This window comes from Nerophis lumbriciformis, linkage group LG09 (genome assembly GCF_033978685.3).
Source record: "Nerophis lumbriciformis linkage group LG09, RoL_Nlum_v2.1, whole genome shotgun sequence".
Taxonomy (NCBI): domain Eukaryota; kingdom Metazoa; phylum Chordata; class Actinopteri; order Syngnathiformes; family Syngnathidae; genus Nerophis; species Nerophis lumbriciformis.
The window spans coordinates 18,769,239-18,786,388 of NC_084556.2; the positions used below are offsets into that span (position 1 = coordinate 18,769,239).

Below are 17,150 nucleotides of genomic sequence, written 5' to 3' on the forward strand. Positions count from 1 at the left end.
TGTATTTGTTTTTTAAAAAGGTAATAAAAAAGACCCAACGTTTATTAGCTGTTTTTATTTGCACACATCTGTATTTTTAGTAAATATTCCTCCTTGACAGCAGCTTGTTCATTTCAGGCTGCCGGGCACTCACCTAGAAGAGAAAGTGTTTTGGTTACACATCATCACAAAAGTCCTTCACACTGCTTACTTGTACCATTTTTGGGAAGGAATGCAATATTTTCAGGTAGAATTCCGGTTTCGAGTGAGAACTGCCTGAACTTCTCCAGCAGATCCGCGCTGAGATCCTGTGCACGGCCTGTGTGGAGCCACATGATCAGGGTAAGTCTACTACTACAAACCCTAAAACCAGTGAAGTTGGCACGTTGTGTAAAGCGTAAATAAAAACAGAATACAATGATTTACAAATCCTTTTCAACCTATATTTAATTTAATAGACTTCAAAGACAAGATGCTTAACGTTCGAACTGGTTAACTTTATTTTTTGCAAATATTAGCTCATTTAGAATTTGATGCCTTCAAAATGTTTAAAAAAAGGTGGCACAAGTGGCAAAAAAGACTGAGAAACTTGAGGAATGATCAACCAGTTATTTGGAACATCCCACAGGTGAACAGGCTAATTGGGAACAGGTGGGTGCCATGATTGGGTTCTGTGGTCTGACGTGTCCACATTTCAAATTGTTTTTTGAAACTGTGGACGTCGTGTCCTCTGGAACAAAGAGGAAAAGAACCATCCGAATTGTTATAGGCGCAAAGTTCAAAAGCCAGCATCTGTGATGGTATGGGGGTGTATTAGTGCCCAAGACATGGGTAACTTACACATCTGTGAAGGCACCATTAATGCTGAAAGGTACGTACAGGTTTTGGAGCAACATAGGTTGCCATCCAAGCAACGTTATCATGGACGCCCCTGCTTATTTCAGCAAGACAATGCCAAGCCACGTGTTACAACAGCGTGGCGTCATAGTAAAAGAGTGCGGGTACTAGACTGGCCTGCCTGTAGTCCAGACCTGTCTCCTGTTGAAAATGTGTGGCGCATTATGAAGCCTAAAATACGACAACAGAGACCCCGGACTGTTGAACAACTTAAGCTGTACATCAAGCAAGAATGGGAAATAATTCCACCTGAAAAGCTTCAAAAATTAGTCTCCTCAGTTCCCAAACATTTACTGAGTGTTGTTAAAAGGAAAAGCCATGTAACACAGTGGTAAAAATGCCCCTGTGCCAACGTTTTTGCAATGTGTTGCTGCCATTAAATTCTAAATTAATGATTATTTGCAAAAAAATATTTAGTTTCTCAGTTCAAACATGAACTATCTTGTCTTTGCAGTCTATTCAATTGAATATAAGTTGAAAAGGATTTGCAAATCATTGTATTCTGTTTTTATTTACCATTTACACAACGTGCCAAGTTCACTGGTTTTGGGTTTTGTACTACTACTTTGTGATGACCACGGATGGTGTGATGTATCCTTACCGTAAAGCTTGTTTATCACTGTTGGATTACCCCTGTCTAACTTTACAGTGTGCGTCAGGACGTACTGGTCGTACTTGACATCCACCACACGCATGTCGTTGGCGTTGCCCCAGCCTGGTGGACAGATCTCATGAAAGCACAGGTGATGCATACCAACCCTTATTTTATTATGCTCAACAGATAAATATTAAATATGCTTGCATAAAAAAAGTATGCCTTTAAAAGGACTGACACTGACAGAGAGGTTATAATTAAACAATATTTTATTATTGTGTATTTTGGTTACCATATATACTTTCATTGGCTCTCGCTAGATGGAGTGTTTCAAAGTGTAGCACAAGTAAATCTAACCTTGCCGAAAAACGTTCCTGAATATATTTTTTGGGTGTTTTGTGCTCACCCCATACTTTTTCATCCCACCACAAGGACTAAAAATCCATTACTTTAGCTTTTAGGCACCACTTAGGTTAGTTTGGCATTTATTTCTCCATTTTTTCATTTTTCCTAAGATGCTGCACCTACCCTACAGTCTTCACGCCGCCTCACACCTTGGAAACAGACGCATCCTTCTCTAAATATGTGGCTTGACATAGGTATGTGAATCTTACAACAACTCACGATTCAATTCAGAATAGATTCTCGATTTAACAGGATTATTGAATCAAAGAAATATATGCAATATATTATTTGGTATAAAAAAAAATATAGCGAGACCTTTCAAAACAGGTTACAGGTAAAAATAAAAAATAAAAACTCTTGGCGGCTATGTATGACATATACTGCACATGAAAAATAGCCTTAAAATCGATTTGGATTCTAATTAATACAGAATCCGGATTCAGATGTGAATTGATTTTCTTTTCCACGGCCTTAATGGACTTTAAAAAGCAAAGACATGGACAATAGAAAAAAAGAATGCTATATATTACATCTGATGGAAGATTGCAGAAGAGAACAATTTATTCATCCATCCATTTTCTACCGCTTGTCCCTCTCAGGGTCACGGGGGTGGCTGAAGCCTATGAAAAAAAAATTCTGGTCCTTCTGTTTGATATATAAGCAAAAATGTTTTGATGTATGTTCCCACAAGCATATTATTTAGATTTTTTTTAACAAAATACAAGTTTATTTTTTATCGGTTTTGCACTGTTTTAACTACAATATATATATTTTTTTAATTAAGTCTGTATATTTGTTTCCTCTAAAAAGTCCAATAAAAATGTAGTTTAAAAAAACAGACTCATTAGCTTGGTGGTTCTCAAACTTGTTTAACCAAGTACCACCATAATGACCAACATTTGAATACAGTAGCATAGTAGGCCTAAGTATTCTTTAAAAACAAAGCAGGGGTTTTATTCAACAAGTGTATTTAATATTTTTGGCCACTGTAACATTACACACTGTTTGAACATTACACACAGTTTGAGCAGTACCATTGTTTGAATATTTCATTGATTGATTCTTTGGCATTCCACTAGATAAAGTACCATTAGTTTGAGAATCATTGCATTAGATCATGCATGAGTACTTAATATTATGACTGATAAATATATGCCGTATGTAACCTGTAATCCTTATACTGTATTGATAGATGAAAGCATTTTAATTTTTTTTATTTTTACCAATAATGGCTTGTACTTTAGCAAATAAATAAACCTAATTGATTGAACCTAAAGTAGAGTTAGAGGTTAAATAATTCATTCACAATACTACCGTATCAGTTACCCATATGTCAAATTCCAGGTATTATTGTTCCTGGTCAAAGCAAAAACCTAAAAGAAAATTGAGGCGAAAGGTCTGATGTCATATCCCCCTCTACTGTTTGTAAATTATTTGTGGCGCCACCTATGGGTTGTACTCAAAAGGCATTGGAGGGCACACTAGCAATACATACTGTATATAGATGGGAACTTTTTACGTTTAAACCCATAAGGTGCTTAACGCTAACAATTTTCAGTACACTTATGTGTTAATAAATGTTAATTTGTTTATTATTAGAACCAAATTTTTTGGGGACATTTAACAGTGAGTTTATAATTAAAACCGTGCTGTCCAGTTGTTAAATAATGATCTCTTACACTTCTGAGTCTCATTTGTAATTATTATATAGACTTTGCTTGCATTTGCAATTAGATGGCAGTCGTGTACAGACTATGGTGTGTTGCCTCGTCAGGGAGTAGTATTTGCCATTCAGCTGAATCAACTCTTTTGTTGCGCCCTACAAAGAGTTTAAACTGTAAGTATTGTACTGTTTGGTTGTAACGTGCATCTTAGTTGTAGTTTTCATGAACAAGTTTGTTAAAACCGCCATGTAAAATTGCTAATGCTTATCACTAGCATGCGCATGGCATATCCAATGTAAATTAGCACCGAGCTATTGCATTTTGAAAAGTGGCACATTAATTTTGAGCGCTTTCTCCAAGGCATACTTTCTTAGTTGACATGGAAAATTGCAACATTACCTAGAGCCAGTTTGTGCGATGCTGGAATGCTTGTTTTCCCGCCAAGTGTTGGAGCTGATCCTGAGTCTGCGACCAGACGTGATGTCGAAATATGGCACCGTTTGATTTTACGTGAATCTATACCCAGAAGTACTGACAGAATTTGGTCAGTGCCTATAAAAGTACCAAATTCCGTACCCATCCCTTAGTACAGTACATACAGTTTGTCCTCAGTTTTATAATCATTAGACAAAACGATCAATAACTTATGGCAAATCAATGCTAAGTCATAACTGTGCCCCTTCCATGTTTTGCAACGAATGTGCTCAAATTTGACGTAAGTGCGATTGTCAGTCCCCTTAAGGCGTGTACCAAATTCAATGAAGATTAAGCAAAACACCAGCAAGTGTTCTGTTGAGCTGTAGGAGAAATTTCAAGCCTATCCAACTTATTGGGTTTAAAAACGGCGCCGTTACTAGCAACAACAATAATAATAATAATACCAGAGGCAACACAGTAGAAGGACATGTTTTGACGCATTTGGCCCTGTTGTGTGCAGCCTACTGTATATTTGTGCATACACTCACTTGTGTACGTGAACTTTCCAGGCATGTCCGTCTTCTTCGCCAGGTTGTTCATTCTCCAGCATGAGCCGTCAGATCTGCAGAGACACATGTTGACTGATACTTCCCTTTAAAGAAAGAAACAATTGGTGTGTAACTCACTTCAAACTTGCATAGGACATATCCAGGTCACCGTCTGCAGTCGGGCTGAGCACGGCCGTGCCCATCTTCATGCTGGCGCGGCGGTCGACAAACCATTGGCCGTTGGAGGCGAAACCAATCAGGTACCACTTGCCCGCCATCTGACGACATGTGCAATGTGTTTGCGTGCGAAATGATGCCCAGAATCTGAGAAGTCTCACATACAGCCTGTAGGTTGAAGTCCGCTTGGGGCAGGACTTCAGCAGACAGCCCCGTGGAGGCGAGGGCGACGGCCAGCAGTGTCAGCAGCAAGTTCATGGCGATGGTGAGGATGAAATGAAACGGCTCTGCCTGCCTGACATTTATATTTATATGGTGCCCCCCATCCCCCACACTCACACATGCATGCTGAATGGGAGCTGAGTGGAGTCCAAACACGTCCCTCACATTTTAACCCCATCCGGGTAGAATTCGTGGCAACAAAAACATGCCTGCTAATACTGTGGAGTTTTGCAACATTGCAAGTTCGGACTAAAAGTTGTCAACAAAACCAGCGGGTTCCATGGCGCAGAGAGAGTGCAGAATTAAATTCAGATGTCAGCAGTTGCAGCACAAATGCTTCCATGTGATCTGAATCGGATCATCTGGTCTTGTGTTGTCTTTCTCTCTCAACGCTCTTGTCTCGTCATTTGACCCAAAGTAACGGCAATCAGGGGTCAGGACGGGGTTAGTTGTCACGCTCTCATCATCAAAACATCTTTTAATAGTCATTCCTACATTTAACTGAAGCGTAAGGTGTTGGCTTGAAGTGCGCATTCCTCTTCCCCACCCCCCAACTTATTCAAACAAATAGACTGTGCCAACCAACCCCATCAGGGGGATGGTGGTCAAACTATAATCCACAAGTGGTTGCATCCTCACACAAAATGAGCAAGGAACGCGAATAAGAACCACATCTTTATGCCAGCCTTCTGTATTATGTCATACACTATATTGCCAAAAGTATTTGGCCACCCCAGTACGCAAAGAGCTTCATGGAATGGGTTTCCCTGGCTGAGCAGCAGCATCTAAGCCATACATCACCAAGTCCAATGCAAAGCGTTGGATGCAGTGGTGTAAAGCATGTCGCCACTGGACTCTAGAGCAGTGGAGACGCCTTCTCTGGAGTGATGAATCACGCTTTTCCATCTGGCAATCTGATGGACCAGTCTGGGTTTGGAGGTTGCCAGGAGAACGCTACATTTTGGACTGCATTGTGCCGAGTGTGAAATTTGGTGGAGGAGGAATTATGCTGCGGGGTTGTTTTTCAGGAGTTGGGCTTGGCCCCTTAGTTACAGTGAAAGGAACTTTGAATGCTCCAGGATACCAAAACATTTTGGACAATTCCATGCTCCCAACCTTGTGGGAATAGTTTGGAGTGGGCCCCTTCCTCTTCCAACATGACTGTGCACCAGTGCACAAAGCAAGGTCCATAAAGACATGGATGACAGAGTCTGGTGAGGATGAACTTGACTGGCCTGCTCAGAGTAGTGACCCAAACCCGATAGAACACTTTTGGGATGAATTAGAACGGAGACTGAGAGCCAGGCCTTCTCGACCTACATCAGTGAGTGACCTCACCAATGCGCTTTTGGAAGAATGGTCGAAAATTCCTCATTTTTTGAAAGGACTAGTTGGTACAATCCCTGGGGACTCTGCATGGCAGGGGTGTCCTCCTCCCTGAGCCAGGCTTGCACCTGACCGCATACCTGAGTGAGGCAAGGTGACACTGCTGGGAGGCTTTTCCACCATCGGGACACATCTTCAGTTGTGTGCCCCAGCGTCACGGGGTGTTTCGACCCGGTTTACCTCAAGACACCCTTTGCCGAGGAAGGGCCCACCCCAGGGTGATCAAATCCCTGAGTGTGTGCGTCCCATTAGGTGTTAGCCTTAGCAGCCCAGCTGGTGTCACTCTGCAACCTTGTGGACAGCCTTCCCAAAAGTGTTAAAGCTGTAATAGCTGCAAAAGGTGGACCGACATCATATTGAACCCTATGGGATGGCACTTCAAGTTCATATGTGAGTCAAGGCAGGTGGCCAAATACCTTTGGCAATATAGTGTATGTGTAATATATGAGTACATGTGACGACCAACCCCAAATGGAATTTCTGGCTAGCATCAAGGCTAACAATCGTGTCAAGCTAGTTATTTATTTATTGCTTTTGCGTCGCACTTTTCAAAGATCCATACAGTGCATGTGGAAGGTATTCATGGCGTTTCACTTTTTCCACATTTTGTTATTTTACAGTCTTATTCCAAAATTGAATAAGTTCATTTTTGTCCACAAAATTCTACACATAATACCCCATAATGAAAATGTGAAAACGTTTATAGAATTCTTTTTTAATTTATTAAAACTAAGAAACTAAAAAAAATCACATGTACATAAGTATTCAGTATTTACAGCCTTTGCTCAATGCTTTGTTGATTCACCTTTGGCAGCAATTGCAGCCTCAAGTCTCTTTGAATACGATGCCACAAGCTTGGCACACCTATCTTTGGGCAATTTTATCCATTCCTCTTTGCAGCACTTCTCAAAATCCATCAGATTGGATGGGGAGTGTTGGTTTACATCCAGGATGTGATTGCTGCATTCATCTAAGTCTAGTCAGGGAGGTGACCAAGCACAGTCCAGTGTTGCCAACTCCTCGGTAAGGAATGTAGCTATTGGTTGCTAGATGACATCACCAACTCATTTGCATAATTGATTGCAACGGACACTGTAGAAGAGAGGAATAATGTTGTGGGAGAGATAAAACGTGAGTTAGGAAACGATAAAAATGATTACAACTGCAAATTAACTTTTGTCTTAGTTTGTTTTCTATTAATTTATTTTGTTCTGCTTTGTTAAATGTTAGAGTTCCAAAATGTATTGATGATGGGGTTAGGACCTTGCAGTGATTTACTTTCAGCGTGTTAGTGAGGAAACATTTACATCAATATGGCCTGAAATTCCCCCAAACTGAACTCATCACTATGCGGGAATTTCAGGCCATTTTAAAGGATCAAGAAACTGGTTCTGTTGGGCACTATACTCGTAAATTGTTTTACTGAAACATAAAAATGTTTACCTATGGTGTGTTTTTTATGTACATTTTGTAAGTAGTGTTTTTTTTATTTTTATTATAGTGTGCGACGACTGTTGTTTTTGTGTTGTTACAGGTCACTTTTGTAAAAGAGATTTTAATCTCAATGAGTTTTCACCTGGTTAAATAAAGGAACATTTAAAATGAAATGAATCTCGCTCACATATGCGGTCCTCTCCAAGGTTTCTCATAGTCATTCACATCGACGTCCCATTGGGGTGAGTTTTCCTTGCCCTTATGTGGGCTCTGTACCGAGGATGTCGTTGTGGCTTGTGCAGCCCTTTGAGACACTTGTGATTTAGGGCTATATAAACAAACATTGATTGATTGATTGTCATTGCTGGTTTACGAACAGAGGAGCATGTTCGGCAACGCACAATCACAGAGTACTTGCAAGCAGACTAAGTGTGTGGACAGAAAAGGGAGAACGGACACATTTTGGCTTAAACTAAAGATAAAAGTGAAGTTATAACACTGAAACTCCCACCGTAAGAGGTCCTTTAAGACATGGCTAGCTAGCTAACGGCTAACGTCCAGCCGCGGTCTGCAGTGTTGTAACTACTTCTAAATCACTAATCCTCGCCTCCACGGCGACAAATAAAGTGAGTTTCTTACAAGTATCATCCCTGCAGGACGAGCAATAGCTAAACATGCTTCACTACACACCGTAGCTCACCGGCGTCAAAATGTAAACAAACGCCGTTGGTGGATCTCCACCTAACATCCACTGTAATGATACAAAGTACAGGTGCATATCTAGTCGATACTACTATGATTACATCGATATTTTTTAGCATCACAAAATCTTATTTCGTTTAAAATAATTTATATCATGTTTATAAACTCAAGAAATATGTCCATGGACACATGAGGACTTTGAATACGACCAATGTATGATCCTGTAACTACTTGGTATCGGACTGATACCCAAATTTGTGGTATCATCCAAAGCTAATGTAAAGTATCAAACAACAGAAGAATAAGTGATTATTACATTTTAACAGAAGTGTAGATAGAACATGTTAAAAGAGAAAGTAAGCAGATATTAACAGTAAATGAACAAGTAGATTAATAATTAATTTTGTACCACTTGTCCTTAATAAAGTTGACAAAATAATAGAATGATAAATGACACAATATGTTACTGCATATGTCAGTAGACTACCGTAATTAGGAGCATTTGTTTGCTTACTACTAAAAGACAAGTTGTCTCCTATGTTCCCTATTTTATTTAAGGACAAACTTGCAATAAGAAACATATGTTTAATCATGTACCGTTGGATTTTTTGTTAAAATAAAGCCAATAATGCCATTTTTTGTGGTCCCCTTTATTTAGAAAAGTACCGAAAAGTATCGAAATACATTTGGTACCGGTACCAAAATATTGGTATCGGGACAACACTACTAGTAAGTGTAAACAAGGTCCAAAGCTATATCTTCACGTGCGTGTACACCTATTTGTTCCAGCTTTGAATATAAGATGACCCTATAAGACCTGATTTTGGAAATGGCAAGAACCAAAAACCTAATTGCGTTTTCATATCAGTCTAATCATATCTCATTCCGCTGCTTGGCAGCTGTTTGGCGACTGTGCGTCATCGATGGCATTATCTTAAAATGAGCATCATAACTCCTCCCCTGTTTGCTATCTTGCTAACAACCTTTGAGATACCTTTTTTCTTTGTGCCACGCCTGTATCTTTTTAGGTCAATGGGGTGTGTGAGTGAAAGGAAGAAAAGCCCTGACTTGCTTGGAGCCACGTGTAGAGCATTACAGTTGTACCTCGCTACTCCGTGCTTCGAATATTGCAGATTCTGGTTGTTTTTTAAGCATTTTTTAAAAGCATATTGTGATATTATACAACAATTTTGCTCTAAATTAAGCATTTTAAAGCATAAATCAACAATGTTTTAGTTTTAGTGACTAGAGGAAACCAAAAGACGGTTGGTTGATCTCTGCTTGAATTACTGCAATGTCCACATTGCTGCGCATATGTCAATGATAAAAACAGTTTTCTGCAGTAATAAGTCATAGTAATACTGTATAATGTTATCAGTGGATTCGCTCCGATTAAATTCTAATAAATTTTATCAAAATTGTGGACTTTGATTTCAAGGGCATCAAAACAGTGATGTCATGGAATCCAAGCTGATATACTGCTCACTGCCACCAGGTGGCATATTTGCTCTATAAACTGCTCACTTGCATTAAAAACATTACACATCCAAACAATCCAATCATGCAACATTACGGAAAAGTGCCCCAAAGGACATATTTTGTGGGATAAGTTATGGTTTTGTGATTACCTTTGTCACAGGGAACATTGTATAAATAGTCATTTATCGAAAAGAAGAACAACTATATTGAAGGGTGCCGCAAGGTTCCATTCTTGAGCCTCTTCTGTTTGTAATCTCTATTAAGGATTTTGCTGCAATATCTGACTCTTGTCTTTCAAGTTTTATTGTGGATGATACACATATTGCCATGTCTCACTTGGATCTCACAAATGGAATACACCTAAAATCAAACCATATATATTTTTTTGAAATAAACATAATATTTTTCCAAAGCAACAACCAAAGCTGCTAATTGATAACATCAATGTACACAATTAATTGATGAAAAATTGTCCAAGGGAATCCACTAGTGGTTAGAGTGTCCGCCCTGAGATCGGTAGGTTGTGAGTTGTGTGCAATATCGGAAAATGTCGGTATCGTTTTTTTTATTATCGGTATTGTTTTTTTTTTTGTTTTTTTTTTGTTTTTAATTAAATCAACATAAAAAACACAAGATACACTCACAATTAGTACACCAACCCAAAAAACCTCCCTCCCCCATTTACACTCATTCACACAAAAGGGTTGTTTCTTTCTGTTATTAATATTCTGGTTCCTACATTATATATCAATATATATCAATACATTCTGCAAGGGATACAGTCCGTAAGCACACATGATTGTGCGTGCTGCTGGTCCACTAATAGTACTAACCTTTAACAATTGATTTTACTCATTTTCATTCATTACTAGTTTCTATGTAACTGTTTTTATATTGTTTTACTTTCTTTTTTATTTAAGAAAATGTTTTTAATTTATTATCTTATTTTATTTTATTAATTTTTAAAAAAAGGACCTTATCTTCACCATACCTGGTTGTCCAAATTACGGTAGGCATAATAATGTGTTAATTCCACGACTGCATATATCGGTTGATATCGGTATCGGTAATTAAAGAGTTGGACAATATCGGAATATCGGATATGGGCAAAAAGCCATTATCGGACATCCCTAGTTGTGAGTTCAAACCCCAGCCGAGTCATACCAAAGACTATAAAAATGGGACCCATTACCTCCCTGCTTGACACTCAGCATCAAGGGTTGGAATTGTGGGTTGAATCACCAAAAATGATTCCTGGGCGCAGCCACTGCTGCTGCTCACTGCTCCCCTCACCTCCCAGGGGGTGATCAAGGGTGATGGGTCAAATGCAGAGAATAATTTTGCCACACCTAGTGTGTGTGTGTGTGTGTGTGTGTGTGACAATCATGGGTACTTTAACTTTAACATTGAGAGTGTAAGCAAACAAACTATGAAATCTTATTAGAGGAGTTTCCCCTTAAATTAATCAATCCTGTCTCATAACATCATATTACAGCTAAATGTATCCATATTTGAATAATCGTGATATTGATTGGGGCACTTCATAGTCATCATACCTTAAAGGGGAAGTGCACTTTTTTGAAGTTTTGCCTACCGTTCACAAAAAGACAAAAGTTTTTTGTTTTGTTTTGCATTCTATTTTGTAATAATCTACAATCTAGGTGGCTAGCAATGCAGCTAATGGGAGCAATCCATCCTGCCTCTAAATCAGTTTAAAAATGTATTCAAAAACTGCCAACAATATATAATTTACATTTCATAACCTGTATAATAACCAAACTGTTTTGTAAGAGCGAACGCCGAGGAACTGTTTATTTAGCGTAGTAACTCAATGTCTTGCGACGGCATGCTAAAGCATTAGCTGTAAGCTAGCTACGGCAAGAAGTAAGCTCGTTTTTGCGTCAGCAGCTGAATGGCTTTTGAGTCTGTAATACCCAAAAAATGCAGGAGCGACTGAAAAACATGAACAATCATATTACAGTGTCTGTAAAGTATTAGCACACATTTCATGTTTTGTTCGTACACAGCTAGCTCGACAGCGTATGTAATTGTATTAAAAAGCACAACATGCTGCGTGGATCATGATCGACATTCAAGTGACTCACTCGATGGACAGTTGTGCGTTTAGTCAAGCTGGCCGGGGACGTTTCCTGTTGATTTTGGGTAAGCAATCCATTTATGTCCGCATAGTTTGGCTCCAAGTTTAACATTTACACCGTCAAGTCACGCCGACCTCACTCTCTTGGCTTGGGTCTGCTCCAACATTACAGCCTTCCTTTTTGCTTTCTTCTTTAAGCAGCAGTTCATCCTCAGTATATTCAGCATCAAAAAGATTAGGTTTTAAATCCTCATTTGTCCAAAAATAGTTGTCTTCGTTGTCTGTTACCAAGTCTGCCATGATTACAACACATTCCCGTCTGGTTCCAGAAGTAAGAACACACATTTCTTGCCGGAAGTTGGCGGTGCGTTGCTATGGAAAAGGAAATACATTTGTGAAAATAAGTTCTGATAATGCATAAAATGACCAAAATATGGTAAATATTGAACATATTACATATTGTTAGGAAGGTGTCTGTTGTTACATTATATATTTACTTGCAGTGTGTATATAAAACGTTAGAGGGTTTTGAAGTTGTTTTGAGGGCTTTGTACGCCACAACGATGACTCTCGTTAGCCGCAACTTTCAATCGTTTTTATCATCTTTAAAATCCTATAAAAAAAGAAAAGTGTGTTTTTGTCTCTGAACAATAGGCAGAATTCCCCTAGAAAAGTGCAGTTCTCCTTTGAGCAGGTACCTGTACTTTTAATTCAGAAAATATTCTTGAGAATGATTTCAAACTTGACTAATCAAGCACCATCTGCACATTCTATGTAGTAAATGTTGTCAATTGGCTCCACTGATTTGCTTCAAACTCGTGATTGGTCGATAATCGGTGACGATGTTTGGCATTTTGACATATATCGGTATCAACCTCTTTTATCAGTATACTACATCAACAGATACCATATATACACATATGATACCCATCCATCCATCCATCTTCTTCCGCTTATCCGAGGTCGGGTCGCGGGGGCAGCAGCCTAAGCAGGGAAGCCCAGACTTCCCTCTCCCCAGCCACTTCGTCCAGCTCCTCCCGGGGGATCCCGAGGCGTTCCCAGGCCAGCCGGGAGACATAGTCTTTCCAACGTGTCCTGGGTATTCCCCGTGGCCTCCTACCGGTCGGACGTGCCCTAAACACCTCCCTAGGAGGCGCTCGGGTGGCATCCTGACCAGATGCCCGAACCACCTCATCTGGCTCCTCTCGATGTGGAGGAGCAGCGGTTTTACTTTGAGCTCCCCCCGGATGACAGAGCTTCTCACCCTATCTCTAAGGGAGAGCCCCGCCACCCGGCGGAGGAAACTCATTTCAGCCGCTTGTACCCGTGATCTTGTCCTTTCGGTCATAACCCAAAGCTCGTGACCATAGGTGAGGATGGGAACGTAGATCGACCGGTAAATTGAGAGCTTTGCCTTCCGGTTCAGCTCCTTCTTCACCACAACGGATCGATACAGCGTCCGCATTACTGAAGACGCCGCACCGATCCGCCTGTCGATCTCACGATCCACTCTTCCCTCACTCATGAACAAGAGTCCGAGGTACTTGAACTCCTCTACTTGGGGCAAGATCTCCTCCCCAACCCGGAGATGGCACTCCACCCTTTTCCGGGCGAGAACCATGGACTCGGACTTGGAGGTGCTGATTCTCATCCCAGTCGCTTCACACTCAGCTGCGAACCGATCCAGTGAGAGCTGAAGATCCTGGCCAGATGAAGCCATCAGGACCACATCATCTGCAAAAAGCAGAGACCTAATTCTGCAGCCACCAAACCGGATACCCTCAACGCCTTGACTGCGCCTAGAAATTCTGTCCATAAAAGAATCGGTGACAAAGGGCAGCCTTGGCGGAGTCCAACCCTCACCGCAAACGTGTCCGACTTACTGCCAGCAATGCGGACCAAGCTCTGACACTGATTATACAGGGAGCGGACAGCCACAATCAGACAGTCCGAAACCCCATACTCTCTGAGCACTCCCCACAGGACTTCCCGAGGGGCACGGTGGAATGCCTTCTCCAAGTCCACGAAGCACATGTAGACTGGTTGGGCAATATGATACCAGTATTTAGTATTAGAAAAAAAACTATTAGTCTAGTACAGTGGTTCTCAAATGGGGGTACGCGTACCCCTGGGGGTACTTGAAGGTATGCCAAGGGGTACGTGAGATTTTTTTTTTTTTAAATATTCTAAAAATAGCAACAATTCAAAAATCCTTTATAAATATATTTATTGAATAATACTTCAACAAAATATGAATGTAAGTTCGTAAACTCAGTGAAGCACAAGCTCAGGTTTCTCACTAAAATGTCTGTCAAAAAGAACTGTGAAAAGAAATGCAACAATGCAATATTCAGTGTTGACAGCTAGATTTTTTGTGGACATGTTCCATAAATATTCATGTTAAAGATTACTTTTTTTGTGAAGAAATGTTTAGAACTAAGTTCATGAATCCAGATGGATCTCTATTACAATCCCCAAAGAGGGCACTTTAAATTGATGATTACTTCTATGTGTAGAAATCTTTATTTATAATTGAATCACTTGTTTATTTTTCAACAAGTTTTTAGTTATTTGTATATCTTTTTTTCCAAATAGTTCAAGAAAGACCACTACAAATGAGCAATATTTTGACTGTTAGACAATTTAATAAATCAGAAACTGATGACATAGTGCTGTATTTTACTTCTTTCTCTTTTTTTTCAACCAAAAATGCTTAGCTCTGATTAGGGGGTACTTGAATTGAAAAAATGTTCACAGGGGGTACATCACTGAAAAAAGGTTGAGAAGCACTGGTCTAGTAGATAGTTATAAACACTGCTCTTGCACCAGTGTGTGTTTTACACACAAACAAAGCAGTGTGGTCTCTTGAGCAATCCTCAGTGCAACGCTGCCCTCTATAGGATATCTACTCATTAAAATGTTGTAGTTTAAAACAGTGGCGTGGAGGTACACTGCACTATACTGACATATGGTTATAATATTTTGCACCTGTCACATAGCTAAAGAAGCTTATTTATGACAGCCGGCATGGATGGCAAATAAAGCTTTGATTTGCTTATCAAATGCAGCTCGTCAGCCTCTCCAATTTAGCCCGCAAGATGTCATGAGTTCAACAAAGCATTGCTGAGTGCTTTTAAATCAATCTTCCATACCAGATGATCTTTGAATGCTACATATTTGCTGCCATCTTGTGGACAATGTTAGTAAATCAGATAAATGACCCTTGAAAGTGCTTCTCAAATAGTAGCAAAGCATTTATTATTCATTATTCTTCGGTCAATGGTCAACAAAATAAACAAACAGTTGTACATTCATAGATTGAAAAAAAGGGAATTTACTTATATGACAGTCCAAACAACCTTCCCTAGTCATAGTGCAAAAACACAAAGGAACAAATGCAACTAACTAAAAGGTCAGCACACATGGTCACACAAAACACAACCTACTCACTGAAGTTAAGTTAAAGTTAAAGTACCAATGATTGTCACAGACACACTAGGTGTGGTGAAATTTGTCCTCTGCATTTGACCCATCCCCTTGTTCACCCCCTGGGAGGTGAGGGGAGCAGTGAGCAGCAGCAGTGGCCGCGCTCGGGAATCATTTTGGTGATTTAACCCCCAATTCCAACCCTTGATGCTGAGTGCCAAGCAGGGAGGTAGTAGGTCCCATTTTTATAGTCTTTGGTATGACTCGGCCGGGGTTTGAACTCTAACCACAAGGCCACTGAGCTGAACATTGTGGATATTATGAAAAACATCCAAACACCATCAAAAAAGTATAAAATACACCCATTTAAGTGCAGGATGGGAAACATTTATAACACACTCTCCACACATTTCCATGTTTGCCGCATTTTAGCGGCTTGATATTTCTGTTCGTAAACAAGATAGGAGTCAAACTTTTACATACTGTTAAAGTTAATCTCTCTCTCTCTCTCTCTCTCTCTCTCTCTCTGTGTGTGTGATTATACACACACACATGTTGAGGAAACTAGACCACGTCAGTGGGGCCTGAACGAGGATACGCCGAGGCATCGGCCATAGTGAGGAAGTCAACCCAGTTCTGGTAGAGGCCTCGTGAATTCGTTCCCGTGGCGACGGCGAGCCCGCACAGGCGTCTCTGGCCCGTTTTGTTCCTCAGGGCCAGCTGAGCCTCCCGCTCTGTCACATTGAAGCTGATATTCATCACCTGCGCCAACAGCAGGTACATCAGGCCGCCCGTTACGATGACGCCGTACCAGGCACATGTGAAGCAGAGCGCTGAGCTGCAAGAGGTCAAAAAAGTCATATTCAATAAGAAATGAAGACTACAATGCTGGTTATTGTGCAAATATGTCCTCTAGTGGTTGAAAGCATGTCAGAGCAATTTAATTGGATGCTAATGCTGCTTTTTCACTGCATGAGGCTGTCCAAAGTGTGGCTGAAGGACCCTTTTAAGCATGTTTTTGTAAAAATAAAATGAATAATGGTTATAGATATTAGCTATTAGATCAGTGCTTCTCAACTATTTTTGTTATGTCCCCTCCCCTGGAAAAAGAAAACATTTTGCGCACTCCCACTCACCACCGTGACTGTATATAATATAAATTGTCTAAAAAATTGTTATAAGTACACCTCTGCATAACATTGTATTATTAAATAAAACGAAACAATAAAATAAAATATATATATTTATATCAAGTTTATTAATATTGGAAAGATGTAAGGTGCATTAATTCGCCCGTAATCAAAAAATAGATAAACCCTTAAACTATAAAAAAAAAAATTGACCAACTTGAGCCATTTGATACTGAAAAATACAATTAAATAAACATAATAATAATACCTTCACATTTATCAGCAACATTAAGTCAGGAGCATAAAATATAAAACAATTTATTTTATTAAAAATGCGGAAGTCAGGACTATAAGAAGCACTGCATAAGACTACTTTGCTATGTTCGGCTAGCATATAGCTATCATATTTAGACACTGTTCATTGGTTTTAGCACCTGCAGTGCACAAAGTGTATTGAACTAATTCCTTTGTTATGTCATGACAAAAAATGGAAGTTTTATATGAGACTAAAGAGATATTTTTGGATAAAAAATATATCCTTAAAACACTTGTAACATTTACAAGAATAATCATATTTTTATTGAGGAAGTC

General features: G+C 39.7%; 1 protein-coding gene across 3 annotated transcripts in view; it reads right to left on the reverse strand.

Annotated features, from left to right (window-relative positions):
- Positions 1-39: 39 nt before the first annotated feature.
- Positions 40-17,150, reverse strand: part of LOC133607604 (palmitoyltransferase ZDHHC23-A) — a 29,275-nt gene continuing 12,164 nt past the window's right edge. The window contains exons 4-9 of one of the 3 annotated variants that reach the window (XM_061962395.1): positions 16,030-16,267; positions 4,644-4,783; positions 4,506-4,579; positions 1,478-1,591; positions 197-298; positions 40-133 (exon numbers count right to left, since the gene is read on the reverse strand). In XM_061962395.1, coding sequence (XP_061818379.1) covers positions 114-133; positions 197-298; positions 1,478-1,591; positions 4,506-4,579; positions 4,644-4,783; positions 16,030-16,267 — 688 coding nt within the window. In that variant the 3' untranslated portion in view covers positions 40-113. Of the gene's footprint in view, positions 134-196; positions 299-1,477; positions 1,592-4,505; positions 4,580-4,643; positions 4,784-4,847; positions 5,012-15,407; positions 16,268-17,150 lie in introns of those variants that run through there. The other 2 variants (XM_072913802.1, XM_061962396.1) reach the window with 2 other exon arrangements.